Here is a 16816-nt window from a genome sequence, read left to right as displayed (position 1 = left end):
TGCCCTACTTCTTTGTCTGCCCTGCAGTAGCCGTACTTGTGCAGTAGGTGGTGCCATTACAACTTCTTTGGCTCCATCATTCTCGGAAACATTGGCCCTAAAACAGCTGTTGCACAACCTCTGTGCAGTCATCCCATTCATTCCAGTTCACTAAAGGTCATAAAATAATCTTTGTACAGTATGAGTGGTACAGTTTTGTTGCTGAGAGGTTACCACCGTTTATGTGGGGTCATATATTGGGACATGGGTCAAAGATCGGATGTTGTTTTATCTCCTGAGTGAAGTAATGGGATGATCATGCTTTATGCACAAGATCATCTAGGCTTTGCTAGAAGCAGTGAAACAGGGAAATGAACTTTTTTATCCCCACAACAACTGCCAACAACTGTGCTGGGGTTCATATCAGTCAGCGGTACATCTCTGTGGTATCATGTGCTTGAGACAGTGAAATCAAAATTGTTATATTTAGCTATCACATCATAACAAAAAAGTTTCACATAAACTCCCACCTATTGTGGTTGCTGGTTTCAACATTTGAGGAAAATAATTTTAATGTATTCTACTGGAAAGTTGCACTCTAACTGAACACAGTTGGGATATTTTGGCAGCTGTTCACAACCATGCCAGACTAGACTTGTCTTGAAATTGGTAATTGAAGATTGTAGAACAGCAGATTTGGATTTGAACTCCACATTGTCTGCACTTGTTTGGAGATGAGTTTCATGCCAGTCAGGGTAAAGGGCGCAGTCATATGAATGCAAATATCTTGACAGCCTCATGTTAGACTGAGACTGTCAGTGCCGCATGACATCATGGTGTCATGAGAGGTGATCTGTGTGTTTACTACCTTCTGCAATGTTTCATCAGATTAAGAATCGCATACAGATCAGACTTTCTGATGTTTGAAAAAAAGGGAGGGCGGTAAACATCAGTTAAGGAAACAGCCAATGGGGCATTCAGAGACGGTGGCATCAATTTCCCCATCGACCAGCTGCTTTAAAACGGCATCGGAAGAGACATTAAGAGGACTCCAGAAACCGGGGATCGGCACGCCGCGTCTTCCCTTCTTTTTTCATCTTTATCTACAGCTCACATGCACCCGGATCCCCTGGAGCTTTGGTAGCTTCCTCTGTAAGGAAACGCGGTCGGAGAGCACACGGTGAGTAGGCTCAGCCATGGTAAGCAGCTGTTTCAAATCAAAAGAATCTGAATGGACATTTTTAGAGAGACGCCGAGTGTCGTATACGAATTATAAAGTGGCGTCCCTGCTGTTCTGCCGGTGTATGGCACATGAAAAACTGCTCTGCCGCTGCCACATACCGATTAATGTCGAGTCGTGCTGTGTGTGTTAGTATACAGCTGCTGTGAGGTAGCTAGCCTACATGCTACATACATCACCGTTTTGCACAGTACCTGTGGATGCTAACATGGCCGGATTAACCGCCTAGCGGGCCTCGGTGAAAAAAATCAGTTGGGCCCCTATTGAACCCTAGAGTAGTAGTAGTTTCATTATTTCCTCAAGCACACAGAAACCAACCAGGGACAGGAAATGAAGTGGCAACAATCTTTATGACATAGTTTGCATTTTTTTCTAAGCAAAAACGCCAAAAAGATCACCAGTACCAGCTTCTCATAGATTAATATTGTCTAGTTTTCCACGTTTTATATGATAGTAAATTCAGCAGCTTTAGGTTTTTTTTTTGACTGTTGGTTGGTCAATAAAAGCTGTTTGAATATGCCAACTTAATGTTTCAGGGAATAATAAAAGGCATTTAATCTCTTTTCTGACATTTTATAGGCTAAACATTGCTTATTAAAGAAAAAAAAAATAATAGTATGGATAATGAAAATAATTGTCGCTTGCAGCCTTACAACGGTCAGATTTCTGTGTGTAAATTACTACTGACAGAAATGAATGGAAGCAATTTAACACTTTTCAACAAATACAACAAAAAACAAAATAATCTAAAACAGTTAAGATCTGAAAAGTATACTTTGGGTCCCTCTACAAGATGGAGGACAAAGAAGTGGTAACATAGTAATGCAAATTTCTAATGAAGTTGCAGCTGATTACATTATGAGAACCAATGATAAAGAGTGAGGGGCCACAGAGGATCTGCTGGCCCTGGACAGATGCCCCACTAGCCCAGTTTGTAATCTAGCCTTGACCACTGAGAATCAGCACGACAGTATAACAAGTGTTGGTGGTGAAATGTTGTATCTAGTCAAACTTAAGTGACAGAGTCCCACACTACAGCGGCACATCATGACCATGGGATATGACGATAAGAATCAGTATAGTGGGAAGTTGTATAACTACTACTGTGTACTGTTTAGAAACAGTAAGACATTAAGAGCTTATAGGCCTGTGGAATTATCAACCAGCTCGATATGCCATTAGAACAAGACTGGCATGTCTTTAACACTATTTCGATCACGACGCTTCAGCTGTGATGTTAAACCGCGAACTGCTGCATGTACTACGCAGCCAGCCGCCGTATCTCTCTCTCTCCCTCTCTCTCTCTCTCTCTTTCTCTCTCTCTCTCTCTGCATCCCGCCGTGCGCATTCAACTGAGCAACTTCTCCTCTTTTTTTTTTCTTTTTTTTTTTTTTTCCCTGCTGCGCACTGCTGTTACAGAAACCCCCTCACAGCAAAATGACCGAAACGGAAACCAGGAGTCATCGCGCCGACAAGCAACAGAATGGCGATGCCATGTCAGAAACATCGACGGTGGAGGATGTTTTTGACGACACTTATAAAGAGAAAGAAGGTCCCAAACCGCCGAGGATGCTGGTGTGGAGAAATATCATACTGATGACCCTCCTACATACCGGTGCGCTTTATGGACTGATTGTCATTCCCTGCGCATCGGCTTTAACTCTTGCATGGAGTAAGTATTTTTGGTAAACACTGTGTGGCAGGCAGGGTCCCTGCGGCAGTTGGTTGGTTTTTTTTTCCTGCTTGCAAATGCCACAGTCAGAGAACAGAATGTGCTGATGTTGTGTGATCGTTGCTAACTACTGTACATGCAGCCTGAGGGGTCATGCCAATGGGAATAATGGAGAATGAGTCACTATGGTCTGTAATTTGTTACACACATCCATGCTTGTATAAGCCTCCAGATCTATTTTGTCCCTACTTTTATGAGCTCAAACCTGTGGCTGATTGTGAACTATTTGGACTTGTTGGACTGTCCCAAATCATAAGTATTTGAATTTCAGTGGTAGTAGCCATACTGTTTGCTGAATAATTAGTATTTGTGGCCTATAGATATATGTTTATATAGACTATTGAGGCATGACTCGAATTCCTGAACAGTCTCAACTTTGTTTCCACTCTGGCACTGCATAATTTTCCCCTCTCTTTGCAATGCTGAGCTGCATATTATTTCACTGGGGAAGACAAAGCACAATCACCATTCCCATAGACATCCCATTGTGAGCTGTGTGGCACCACAACAGAATGCTCTTTGCCAGTCAGAAGCCCCCGGTTCTCAAATCCTGGGTAGTCTTGTCTGGGCTTCACATAGAAACACATTCAGCAGTTTTAGAACAACAAAATTGTGAGGGCAGACCTGCGTGCTCCCACCGTCCCATCTCCCAACATAGATGACTTTTCTCTGAACAAAGAGGCCTGGGTGTAATGGAAAGAACACGGTGTCCCAGTGACTCCGCTCTCAGGGGTGTAAAATTAATCTCAGTGTAGGTGTGACAGTTTCCCCTAAGATGTCTGTCCTTTCCACCTCTCTTCCTTCCAGCTGCAGTGTGCTACCTCATCAGTGCCCTCGGTGTGACTGCTGGTGCACACAGATTATGGAGCCACAGATCCTATAAGGCTTCTTTTCCCCTGCGAGTCTTCCTTGCTCTCGCCAACTCAATGGCCTTTCAGGTAACACAGGGGGAAAAAAAGAGGAAATATTCCATCAGTTTTATCTTGCAGATTGATGTATGTGCAGGTTTTTGACACCAGAAGGCTGTTTTACATTCATCTTTTGAAGGGAGTGAAAGTTTCACTAATTTAAACATACAGTTTTACATGTCATAAAACATGCCAGGAAGGGATCTTACAGCTATCTTAATGCTTAATATTCATCAGATTAACTATCAAAAAATAAAGTGACAAGGTATAGTTTTCAGACAACTGTATGATTTCAGTAAAATTATGTAATCTGAGTGATGTGCATCTATTGTTTTGTTACCACATGATGCCTGACCTTAATCTGATGATCTCGAACTTCCATGCATTTCTATGGGTAATCCTCTCTTTCTCTGCCTGTCTCTGCGTGAGCAGAACGACGTATATGAGTGGGCGAGGGACCACCGTGTCCACCACAAGTACTCCGAGACAGACGCAGACCCCCACAATGCCACACGGGGGTTCTTCTTCGCCCACATCGGTTGGCTGCTGGTTCGCAAACACCCCGACGTCATCGAAAAGGGAAAGAAACTGGAGCTGGCGGACCTGAGGGCAGATAAAGTGGTTATGTTTCAGAGACGGTGAGCAAACATTACATTAAACATCCTAGTCAGACACAGTGAGAGTCCACATGTAATCAGATGCTGTCATTGCTGAGATGTACTGGATTCACAAGGTCTGGTACTTCATTATTGTTTCACAATAATCTTGCATCCTGTGCAGCTACTTTGCGTAAGATAAATGTTTTTTTTTGTTTTTTTTTGTTTTTTTTGGCCATCTGGATTATGTTGACATTTTTATTGAACTCAAAAATTAATACCTCCTATATTATGCCTATTGAAGAAAGGCATCATATAGGTAGTATACATTTTTTAATTTTATTTTTTAAAAACACTTACACAAACGTGTGCAAAAACTGCCGGGATTTTTCATGTGGACACTCCTTTTTAATATTTAATAACTCATTTGTGGTTTAAGTTATGAAAATAAAACCACTTGTTGCCGCTGATTATTGGTAATGCAGAATAGTTCCGTTTGTTTGTAGCTCTCTGTCTCATCATTAAAAGCCACTTCCCCACAGGCTCAAGCTGTACAGGATGTGGTAGTCTGGGTCGCAGTGACCATGACAACACTTAGTGACAGATCTACTGATAAGGGTTTTTTTCACTCAAGAGCTGAATCACAGCGTGCCCATGCAGGGTTTCTACTCTTCTGGAAGTAGTCCCAGATTTTCGTTTGTGGTCTCAGGCAAAAGGGGATTAACACTGGCAAAGAGCGAGCCAATCAGAAGGCCCCGCCAACTGTGTACAGTGAACTCATGTGCAAATTGTCTGGAGATAATCGCTCTCCGTCCGTCCAACTCTTGTGAACGTGATATCTCAGGAACGCCTGGAGGGAATTGCTTCAAACTTTGCACAAACGTTCACTTGGACTTAAGTATGAACTGAGTAGAATTTGGTGGTCAAAGGTCAATTTCACTGTGATCTCGCAAAACACAATTTTGCCCACAACTAAAGAGTTCATATGCTAATTTTGACAAAATTCCCCACAAATGTTCAACAGGATAAAATGATGACATTCTACATCCAAAAGGTCAAAGGGCAACCTCCACAGTGACATCATAATGTTCAGCAAAAACACTTTTCTGGCCATTATCAGCACTGTAACTGAGGACCAGAAAGGGGAGATTGTGACCATATTTCCTGCAACTTGACTGGTTGTTGCAGGAATAACAGTGGCTTCGGTGGTAAATCTAACTCTGATTTAGTCTCAGATTGAATTAAGTGAGAGTGGATCTTTGTTCTTTCATTTTCAGGCACTACAAGCTCTCTGTCTTGATCCTTTGCTTCCTCGTGCCCACCTTGGTGCCCTGGTACTTCTGGGGTGAATCCTTGGCTGTAGCATACTTCGTCCCCGGGCTCCTGAGATACGCCGTGGTGCTCAACGCCACCTGGCTGGTCAACAGCGCTGCACATATATGGGGCAACAGGCCTTATGACAAGACCATTAACCCGAGGGAAAACCCAATGGTTGCTTTCAGTGCCATAGGTAAGGAAATGCCATGTTGATTATTCACTATCATTTGTCCTACAGTAATGTGCCTATATTGTCCTGTGACCACATAAGCATTTTTGTGTCTTTGTGCGCCTGAGGGATATTTCAATTATCTTTTCATCACTTGTTGAAAGCTCGTCTTGTCAAGTCAACCACAGTGGGGCCTCTCTCAAAGCTGATTTTTATCCTGGCATGTGTAGTGGGGCAGCCTGCTAATCCTGATGTTTGTTTTGTCCCGGCTGTGACAGTTTTAGCTTTTAAATTAAGAGGTGGTCCGTACTGAAGCTGTGTATTTAGCCACTGTTTTTAGAGTTGGATGTTGTTGTTATTTTTGGTAGATTTGTTTCTGATGAGTCAAGACTTTATTTGTGGTGGCTGACACCACGGGGGTGTGATGCTGCAAACAGCACTGAGCATTGTTGGCTGCAAAACAGAGCGAAATTCACAAGCTAACTAAAGATTGCATAAGAATGCATGGTGAGAACAAAGGGGGGTACTGGAAACAATTTTGTTCTGAAGTTCTTTTCACCTTTTTTAATTCTCATTTATTGTGTCATGTTACTTGGTTTTGTTGTTACTCCCTCGTTCATAGTAGGAGGTGGAGTAAACAAACAGTAAATGGAGAAGTAAAAACTGTAGCTTGTTTTTAGAAGCATTTTTCAATTGAATTCCCATTTTAAAGTTTCTGATGTTGACGTCAAAAGTCATTCATATTCAGAATGCTTTGTCATTGTAATTTTGGAAGAAGACACTGCACTGCAGTTTTAGAATTTCTCCCAAAAAGCCCTGGGGGGAAAAAAAATCAAAATTTATCCAACAACGTCTACAGATCTGCCTGTTACTTTACCGGCAGTATTAACTGTGTGGGCTACAGATTTAAACATGTTGATTGGATGTTTGTTACTGCAGTTCTTTGTGGGATTCATGGTTGTCGTATCTCCTGGAGCTGTTGTGTCTTTCATGAACCACAATTTTATTTTATTATTTTTTTCACTCTATTGTGGGGAAAAAAAAAACAAAAAAACAAAAACCTGTAAATACACAGCGCCATGATGATTACATGGGCTAATTTAGCAAATCTAATTCTGGTAGCTTTTAAATTACATCATGCGACAGTCAGCTTTTTAAGATTTTCAGATCCAAAAATAAGTCTCCAGTTAACATCTGTCACATGCTGTAGCTGGTTTGTCACTCTGCCATGCATATCTACTGTACATTCAAGTTATGCCTGTGAACTTGTTGACATTCTGCAAAACTCTCAAGTATTCATATATTTTTTTCTTTTTTCTTTCTGCTTTCAGGGGAAGGTTTCCACAACTACCATCACACATTCCCCTTTGACTACGCCACCAGTGAGTTTGGCTGGAAGTTCAATATCACCACTGCCTTTATAGATCTCATGTGCTTCCTGGGTTTAGCCAAGGACTGCAAGAAGGTGTCGAAGGAGTTGATCATGGCTCGCATTCAGCGAACGGGTGACGGCAGCGACAAAAGTGGCTGAGTCACACTAGCTACAAACTCTGCAAGGGATACCGACGTGTCGAACCAAGACCGAACGTAGCAACAGGTATAGCAGCATTTCAGTGGTGGGGTGGTGATTACCAAGCTTCTGATTATAAGTTAAACCTCTTCCTGAGATTAATACTGGCTTTACAGAGTTATAGACCTTTCCATAAATCGTGTGGGTCTCTTATAAGTTTTGAAGTGTCCTCACTGACTATTAGCCACAGCCAGCGACTTGGCTACATGTGCAAGCACAGCTTTTTCACCATAATACCAAACGGGCACAAAGACAATGAAAAGGCAAATTGGGATTTAAGTCTCTTTTTGGCAGCAGTAGGACAGCCAAACAGGTCTGTGTGAGTGGTGTGTAAAAGCAGTAATTACAGAATAATTTACTGTATCTCTTATTTATTAATGTGCTATTTATTAATAGTCTTTGGCACTTTAAAAGCTTTATTGAAACCCGTAACAGTGAGGTTTTCCTACAAGCAAGACTGAGGGCCTTTCGCTCTAACTTCTGTCAGTAGTGCTTTGTTTCATTCCACAGGGAGTGGAGTTTAATCTTGGTATTTGTTTGTCTGTTTTAAGCTAAGGTTTTCTTTATTTTTGGTAAGCTAGTAGTCTTACTAAACCAGATGCTGCTGTGTTCAAGGCCCATGTAGAAGCCTCTGGACTGGAACACAGAACCCAGATGTCTCACTCTTAATATGAAGAGAGAATTATTTGCATTTATTTTGTATTCATTTGAAATAAACTCTCCCTCTCCCTCAGATAAGGCCAACAAGGCATGTGTAGGAGGTGCATTTACCTTTTGTGCTGTGTGATATTATTGAAACGTACGCCAGGACTCTTGCCCAAATGCCTTATGGGGGTTGCACACCTGTTTAAAAAAAAAAAAAATATATATATAATAAAAAGTGCAAGTCATGGAAATAAATTAGGGCTTAAATTTTCTGTCTAATCACAGTTGTGTGGTGTCTGTTTTTTAAGGTAAACTTGAAAAACTATATTCCCTTATTTATAATGACAAAGAGGGACCATTCAACAAATCCTAAAAAAAAAAAAAAGATTTAATATAATTTAACTTTTGTGTAATCAAACAAATACTTTTGCTCTGAAAAACAAGATCCAGACTTGTAATAATATCATTAATGATGCTGTTGTAATATCTGTCACACTTCCTCTTTTACAGAGCAACAATTTTTTACAGTGTTAACTTCTTGAATTTTGAATGCCTTAAAAAATGGCACATTTTTTCAAAGAATGTTTTTGCCCACAGTATGTACCGTAAATAAACCAAATTTTCTACTTGTGACAAAGTATGTTTTGCTGTTTTTGTTGAAATTCTGTAATACTCCTTATTCGTATGCTGAATAAAAAATATGATCGTACCTTTTGTTACATTCTTCATCAGTGGCTTCTAGATACAACATTAATAACACCACTAATGATAATGAACTATTATTATACTAACTATACTATAAAGAAACCTATATTGACAAACTAAACTGTGATGTACAGTATTTTCAGAAATTATGTGACAGCACAAAGAAAATAAAGATCCGTATGAAAAATATATTTCATATGTGAAATGTCCAAAAAAAAAAAAGCTAAATTCATCATCTGAAAAGCTGTTTGCCCATAGCGCTGCATAGTGACAAATGGTATTTGACATTTACTGATAGCTAATGTCCGTCTGTCTGTACAACATGGATTTCTATACTGATTCCCTAATGAGCTGGTCCAACCAGGGTTTAATAATCTGGATGTTATTATCTTCATCTTACTGCTGACGTATGTGGAGCCACAGCAACTCCAGCATCTCCAATTCCTTTTTGGATATCTTGTACTTGTTAATTGACAGCCTCTTGTCTACATGCCTGTCCTGATTGGGATCTGCCACTGCTCTTCATGCTTTGCTTACTTGTCTCACCTCCATCTAACAATGCTGTGAGATGGTTGAACTTGTGAAAGCAATGTACATATTTAAAATATTTGCAGATACATTCCTTGAGGATTCCTAGAGGGCAGATACAGTACAGTACTTGCAGCTTTGTGTGTCCACTTCTGCAGACTTAAATGTAGAAACAGGAGGCCCTTGAAATCTTTTTTAGTTATCACTGTGGTCACGTCCTGATGGTGGCAGCGAGGTGGTCAGATGGACCGTCACAGTGTGCGAGGCCTCTTGAACTGCCCTTGTGCAAATTTCTGCTAACTCCCACTATATGAGCCTGATTTGGTCAGAGGTGGGTGAGCAAAAAAACAGAATCCCCTATAAAAAGACTTCAGTGTTTGTTATCAACACATCTTTTTTACCATTTGAAAGCTCTGTGCACTTTGCTCCCTCTGCTGGAGAAACACTTTATGGCAAGTCAACACAGCCAACGCAGTGCATCGTCCTTTTGTTCTGTGGGAAAGTGGTAAATGTGTTTTTGTTTGTTGCAGTTGGTGGTTTTGGCAGAAAATCTCTGCAGACTGCTACAGAGAGCGGCCACCAGTCTGTGGCCGGTCCAAATGTACTGTAAGTGGTCCCACCAGTGCTGATCTCTGTGGCCCCCGACAGTGACATCAGCCCTCTGTCTATTGGCTGCTGCCTGTCAGGCCATCCTCTTCACGCATGTAACACCTCAGTGTGGTCACACTGCCGGTTAGAGCTCAGACACTTGGCTGTGCTCAGTCAGACAGTTTTAGCCTGACTCTTGCAAACTTGTGCTGCCACTTTGTTATTATTGATCAATTCCCTCCCGTCCAGTGCCGCTATTTTTTTTTTTCACATCTAGAGCACGTAGTCTAGCTATTTAAGATAATAATAATAAAAAAAAGAGCTAAAACAACAGCATGGATCCCTCTTTGGTCTCATCTTATACTTTGCATTCCTCTTTATATCTTAATCCAAAAACATCCCTCAGAAGTCCCCCCCCCACCCCCCTCTCCAAATCACCTTTTCTCTAATCCTAATTTGCACACAAGAAGATTGCTAAAGGGCTGCCAGTGCCAAAGGAAAGGGACCTACGGGTCAGACGGGGTTACTGGGGAATAACCCTTCATCCAGTGTTAGGTAGGGACCGTCTGGATTAGTGATGCAAATGTCACACATCTGATCAATAGCTACAGGCCAATCCATTTTATTTTCTGACGGGGAGGATTTTCTGTCTTTTTAACTCCTCAGACGCACCTGAACAAATGTAAATCATCTTATGGTAAATTTTAGATGATTAAAATGTTGCAGGGGAATGAGAAAATGAAACCCTCTAATATGTCTCCAGTAAAATCCACAAAACACTCGCACCCACTACGGACTATAGGACTACTTATTGACTCATTATTATGTCCTCATAAGTGTATCAAAGACCTTTGAAATCATATACCAAAGAAAATGAGGCTGTTTTGTGTCTTTTTCTTATCTGCAGATATAATGAAATAGCCTAGTAAACTAAAAACATCATCGCATCATCATGCAATAGTTGCGCAAAATGGAAACTGAATCCCTGATGATATTGCTGAGAAACAGTCACGTATCCACACGCAGTTGATTCCTTTGCGGAAATAAATTACTCTTAAATTGTAGGCTACTGTTTATGTCGCTGATTTTGTAAATTTAATGCAGCACTTTGACCCCATTTCAAATGAAATGGTCAAATGACACTTTGGAGTTTATTATTATTGCCTGTCGTCTTCCGACTGAGTAACAGTCCCTGTGATTCAGATTCAGGATGATAAACACTGATTCAATCACACTTTTTGTTCAACCGTGAATTACTTCCTCTTGAACAAACAGTATGGGCCTATTTTTTGTCTCTCACTCCTATCAAACTAACAATTCCTTCTCCAGAGGACGATCCTCCACTAATCCCCAACACTCATCTGCGCGTTAGATATCTTAAATAAACTTTTTACTCTGAGCAGAAATTCAAGGGATCAGTGTTACACTTTCCCTATAGGATTAAACAGATCTTCCTCCGCTCTTGAATGGAGGCAGGGAACCTACCGTTGCCCGGCCCTGAAGGCCCAGGGTGCCCTTTTGATCATTTCAGTCTCTCCTTGGTGCAATACTTCTGATTGGCCAAGAGAGTAAGAAGGGGGAAAATCTTTAATTAAGCAGATAATCTCTTGTTGGGACGAGAGCAGCTCCATTTCAGAGCCCCCTCCTTGAATCTTGGAAGCCCTGGTGAAGTTTGATGCTCTGGTAGCTCAGTTTCCTCTCCATCTCCAGACTGTCTGCAGGCTTTGGACGGGCTCACAGTTACCGTCACCCCCCCTCACCTGTCAGGATGTTCATGCATTTGGAGGTTTTTTATTACATTTTCATTCTCCTGGCTCACATGAGGTCGTGCTGCTGCTGGTAAGTTTGATTTATTATGAAATACTATATAATTTCCTTTCTTTTTTAAGTGCACACTTTGGCAACTGGATTGTTTAATCAATTACACCAGTACCACAATTTAATAAGGCAGCCTTTATAAAGGGTTTATAAGCTGTAACAAATGGCTATATTCATGGTTACAAAATCATTTACTAATGTGTTACAGATCAGTTTTAGCCATTAGTAGTTGCCAGATTGTTAAAATTCAGTTTTTTTATTTCTAAAGAAGGGCTGCAGACAATTTGGACCAAAATTCATTTATGAACAACCTATTAACACTCATAACTGCAGACTGGATGGTTTAAAAATATTGACTAATTACTCATTAATAGTTATAACAGTGGATTGGATGGCTTATTAGAAAATGAGAAACCCATGAGCATTTAGAAATGGACTACCAACATTTGTAACTGCATTATTTCCAAAGATAAAGGATTGAGACCAGCCAGTGGGATTTTTCACAACCTGGCAACCCAGAATTATAATTAATGAAACACAGGTTGCCCACAGTGGCCTTCAACTGTTACATTTCTGGAAACTTTTTTTTAAAACAAACTCAGCAGTATTGTTCACTAAGGTTTGGATGCCCACTGGTGTCACGGTTTAACATGTTACGAAGCGCACTAATGAGGAATTTGTGAAGGACACTGAGCTTCCCTGAGTGAATAAGCTGTCTCCTTTTCCAGGTCAGTGAATAATTTCTTGATGACTGGACCCAAGGTAAGCCAACTTTCTTTTGATCTTGTCTCCCTGTCCTTTTCCCAAAAGAGCCAGGGAGAGAAAACATGGTTTCTGTGTGTGTGTGTTTTTTTTTTTCTTCTTCTTCTTCTTCTTCTTCTTCTTCTTCTTCTTCTTCTTCTTCTTCTTCTTCTTCAGTGCAGGCCTGTTCAGTCCTTGTGATATGTTAACTCAAGTGTACAGACAAGCTCTGGTACCTGTTGTATGCAACAATAGCACTAATGATATATCAGTGATATTCTTGGCCCTTTGTGATTTTCTTTCCCCCTCCGTACACTTGACCTTATTCAGAAGCTCTGTGTATCTGCGGGTTGAATGTGTTAAGAGGCGAAGGCAGGCATGGCTGTAGTGGGTGGTCATCATTAGTGAGCGAGACCCCTGTGAAAGAGGTGGTACTCCATCTCCCCAAAGGCCACTTGAGACATATTAGTTATATTATCATTCACACAGTCTGAACAAGCAGCAGAGCGGCGAGCGAAAGCCAAGGACAGAGCGTACTGGTTGAAGAGAGCTCTACAATTCATTGTATTCCCTAGAGTTTAAAAAAAGTATAATAAAGTTAGAGCTCAGTTTGAATCAGTTCAGATTGTTTTCGTCACAACAATGACAATAAATTTCATTTCAATCTCTAAAACGTTGAGAGACTTTTATATTTTATCCACTGAGAGTATTTCAGTGTGGCCTTTTTATCCTGGTCAAGAAAATCACGTGACAAAGAATTATCTCCAGGTGAAGAGTAAAACATGTGACACTAGTGCAAAGATATAAATGTAAAAGAGACTGACACTGATTCATATCATGGTTCCTAATTTTGATTGTGTGAACCCAGAGTCAGTGTAGAAATGCCAGAAGTGCTCTCATCATTTGTGAGTGTGTAGTCTGTCTGCCATGTTTTGCATCAGGTAAATCTTCGCTGAAGATAATTTCCAGTTTCTAAGGTCGATATATCTGGGTATAAAATCATGCCAGATGCTTCAGAACCATTTCCTTTTTTAAAGCATGATGTGGGTTTGAGTTTAATATTTGCCCTTTCTCTGCTGCTGCTGCTGCAGGCATACCTGATCTACTCCAGCAGTGTGGCAGCAGGAGCTCAGAGTGGCATAGAGGAGTGCAAATACCAGTTTGCATGGGACCGCTGGAACTGCCCCGAGAGAGCTCTGCAGCTGTCCACGCACAGCAGCCTGCGCAGTGGTGAGTCCAGACGACCAACTGCCCTAACACGAGCTCAAACATCTCCACACAGCAGCGAGGCTGAGACAGACTCCTGCCCTGGAGGGGAAATGTGGCTAATAGATTTCCAAAGATGTTTTAAATAAAGTATTTTGTAACTGCATGCTTCTGTTTGTATCAAGTTCTGTGATATCTCTCTGGGGAGAAAGGGGAGGTTTCTTTTCTTTTGTGAAATGGAGATGTTTGCTTAGTTAAAACATTCATCACCCTTTGGGATAGTTACAGTGGCCATGGTCGCTAGAGGCAAAACAAACACACTAATCCATTTCACAACATCCCCCCAGAATCACTGCCTCTGTTTGCAGCTAATGAAAGAATATACTGAGATTCACCAGACAAGGAGTCAAATGTGTTAGGCAATAGAAAGTCAGCTTGATTTAGACACAGTTTAGAAGTGTAGATACTGCTGAGTCTGGTTTTACAGATCTTGAACAGAATATAGGAAATTGACTGATCAATTAAACATTTTTCGAGCCATTTTATACGAGAAAAGCCCCAGTGCAGGTAATTCAACTTACTGAGAGGAGGAGATTGTAATATGATGTACAACATTTCTAACCTACGATGAGTGTTCTGTGTGGTAGTTAATGAGTCTCTCTGTTGACAGCAAATCGGGAGACAGCATTTGTTCACGCCATCAGCTCCGCTGGAGTCATGTACACTTTAACCAGGAACTGCAGCCTCGGAGACTTTGACAACTGTGGCTGTGACGACAGCAGAAACGGACAACGAGGTACGAGATATGCGCAGATCTGTACACAAATACCCACAGCAGAGCTGACGCGTCAGTTTTTGAATTGCACTGAAATAGCGCAGATGATCATATTCTTTTACTTTCTCCTAGGGGGTCACGGTTGGCTCTGGGGCGGCTGCAGTGACAACGTTGGCTTTGGAGAGGCCATCTCCAAACAGTTTGTCGATGCCTTGGAGACTGGGCAGGATGCACGAGCAGCCATGAATCTCCACAATAACGAGGCTGGGCGCAAGGTACAGTAGGTGCTTTTAAATCACTCCATCAACTTGGCAGTGAGAGATGGACCCCTAGAACAAGATGTAGGACAATTATGACATGTTAATGCCTTGATTTAAACCATACAGTATTGAAACTGGTTGGCGCCTTGGTTGAAATTTTTGGGAATCTCTCCCGGCCCTCCAACTGATTACACTGTGTAAAGCACCTTTTGAATAATTTTTCTCTGCTCAGAATTACACTGAGTGTGCCACCCAAGCATCCCTTTCACTTCGCTGTAAGTGAGGTGCCACTCGTCCCCAATAATAACAGTGTGTTCGGTGTACCAGAAGGGCCTATTTACCAGTGCTGAATGCCCCTAATGACAATACCTCAACTCAAGAATCTCAGGATCACTGGTGCAAGCTTAATTAGAGATCCTGGGGAGCCAGACATTGCACAGCATTCTGTATTATACTGCTTTTTAAAATAAGTGTTTAGTTTTATTCTTGCAATAAGGATCCCACATTTATGTTGGTCTTTGTTTGGCCCTGAGGGAGTCTGAGGGGACCACAGGCGTGCAGCTGAAGTGCTCTTTGTTTACGGTGCCTTTGCTCCCTCCTGTTGGGCCCTAGGATCCCCATGGCACCTGGAGCATCATTGTAACAGAAAAAAATGGGGACAGAAAGAGAGAAAAACTCCTTTTTCATTTCTCCACTCAATGGGACTCTCCATTGGGTCTTCTCACACTAGAAAACATGTTGATAATGAACATGCTAAATAAATACTCCTATTTCTTCTGAGGGGACAATAGGACTCAATGTGAAACTTTGATTCAGCCTCACCTCAACAGAGAGTTCATCCCCTCCCTCACGAAAAGAAAACGTTCCTTTTCAACCGACAGCTGTTTTGTGTCGGGTAAAGTCAGGAAACACTGAGGACGACAAAGAAACTCAGCAATGGACCTTGAAGCTATCATTTCTTCCTTTCAGTGTATTCATCCCTTTTTTTTTACTAAACTGGAAAACTTTGAGAATACAATCGGTTAATTTGACAACACATCAGTCAAGAGACAATGGACATCCTGTCTTTTACACACACATTTATACCTATAGACATATGTACGCGTGCATACTCACAGCCACAGCATCTATTTCTTTATATTTTGCCCCTGTTTTTCATATGAAACCAGGAGAAAAACATAAAATTCTTCAACATTGTTGTAAAGTAAAGTGAATCTTCTCTCTTTGCCTCTCCAGGCTGTGAAGGGGACCATGCAGAGGACATGTAAGTGCCACGGCGTGTCAGGAAGCTGCACCACTCAGACCTGCTGGCTGCAGCTCCCAGAGTTCAGGGAGGTGGGCAACTACTTGAAGGAGAAGTACCACAGGGCTTTGAAAGTGGATCTCCTCCGGGGAGCGGGGAACAGCGCGGCCAGCCGGGGGGCTATCGCTGAGACCTTTAGCTCCATCTCTCGGAAGGAGCTGGTCCACCTCGAAGACTCCCCTGACTACTGCCTGGAAAACCGCACTCTGGGCTTGCCAGGCACAGAGGGCCGCGAGTGCCTCAAGAAGGGCAAGAACCTGAGCAAATGGGAGAAGCGGAGCTGCAAGAGGCTGTGCGGAGAGTGCGGGCTGGCTGTGGAGGAGCGCAAAGCCGAGATGGTGTCCAGCTGTAACTGTAAATTCCACTGGTGCTGCGCGGTGAAGTGTGAGCAGTGCAGAAAGACAGTGACCAAGTACTTCTGCGTAAAGAAAGGAGGTCAGAGGGGAAGGAATGAGAGTGCCGGCAGCCGCCGAAAGACCCTCAGGCTGAGGAAGAAGCACTGAGCATCTTCATCACCTCTCCCCTGCTGTACCACTGCAGCTCCTCTCAGCACCCAGACTGCATGGCATGTTCAGATAGTGTGTTTTGGACAAAAACGTAGCTATTTCAGACCATCTTCATTTTAAATTTTGTATTAAACATTAAAGACAGTGGGATGTGCACAAAGCCACATGATAGAGAAGATGAGAAGGGTACTTTTGGTATAAATGTATTTAAGATATATTTTTTTATACTT

General features: G+C 41.8%; 2 protein-coding genes across 2 annotated transcripts; both read left to right on the top strand.

The window, feature by feature from the left end:
* The first annotated feature begins 810 nt into the window (after window positions 1–810).
* On the top strand, window positions 811–8865 carry LOC111235227 (acyl-CoA desaturase-like). The gene is made up of 6 exons (XM_022763618.1): window positions 811–1159; window positions 2639–2891; window positions 3759–3889; window positions 4292–4497; window positions 5733–5965; window positions 7273–8865. Exons 2-6 carry the CDS (start codon window positions 2657–2659, stop codon window positions 7470–7472), a joined length of 1005 nt encoding a protein of 334 aa, XP_022619339.1. The 5' UTR covers window positions 811–1159; window positions 2639–2656; the 3' UTR covers window positions 7473–8865.
* Window positions 8866–11745: 2880 nt separating this feature from the next.
* wnt8b (Wnt family member 8B) lies at window positions 11746–16583 on the top strand. Its single transcript, XM_022763619.1, has 6 exons — window positions 11746–11816; window positions 12524–12557; window positions 13628–13766; window positions 14413–14538; window positions 14650–14792; window positions 16014–16583. Exons 1-6 carry the CDS (start codon window positions 11746–11748, stop codon window positions 16581–16583), a joined length of 1083 nt encoding a protein of 360 aa, XP_022619340.1.
* Window positions 16584–16816: the final 233 nt, after the last annotated feature.

This window comes from Seriola dumerili, unplaced genomic scaffold (assembly GCF_002260705.1).
Source record: "Seriola dumerili isolate Sdu_G_001 unplaced genomic scaffold, Sdu_1.0 BDQW01000478.1, whole genome shotgun sequence".
In the NCBI taxonomy this organism is placed as follows: domain Eukaryota; kingdom Metazoa; phylum Chordata; class Actinopteri; order Carangiformes; family Carangidae; genus Seriola; species Seriola dumerili.
Note: the sequence above shows the minus strand (reverse complement) of the source record. Positions and strands in the feature narration are given on the sequence as shown.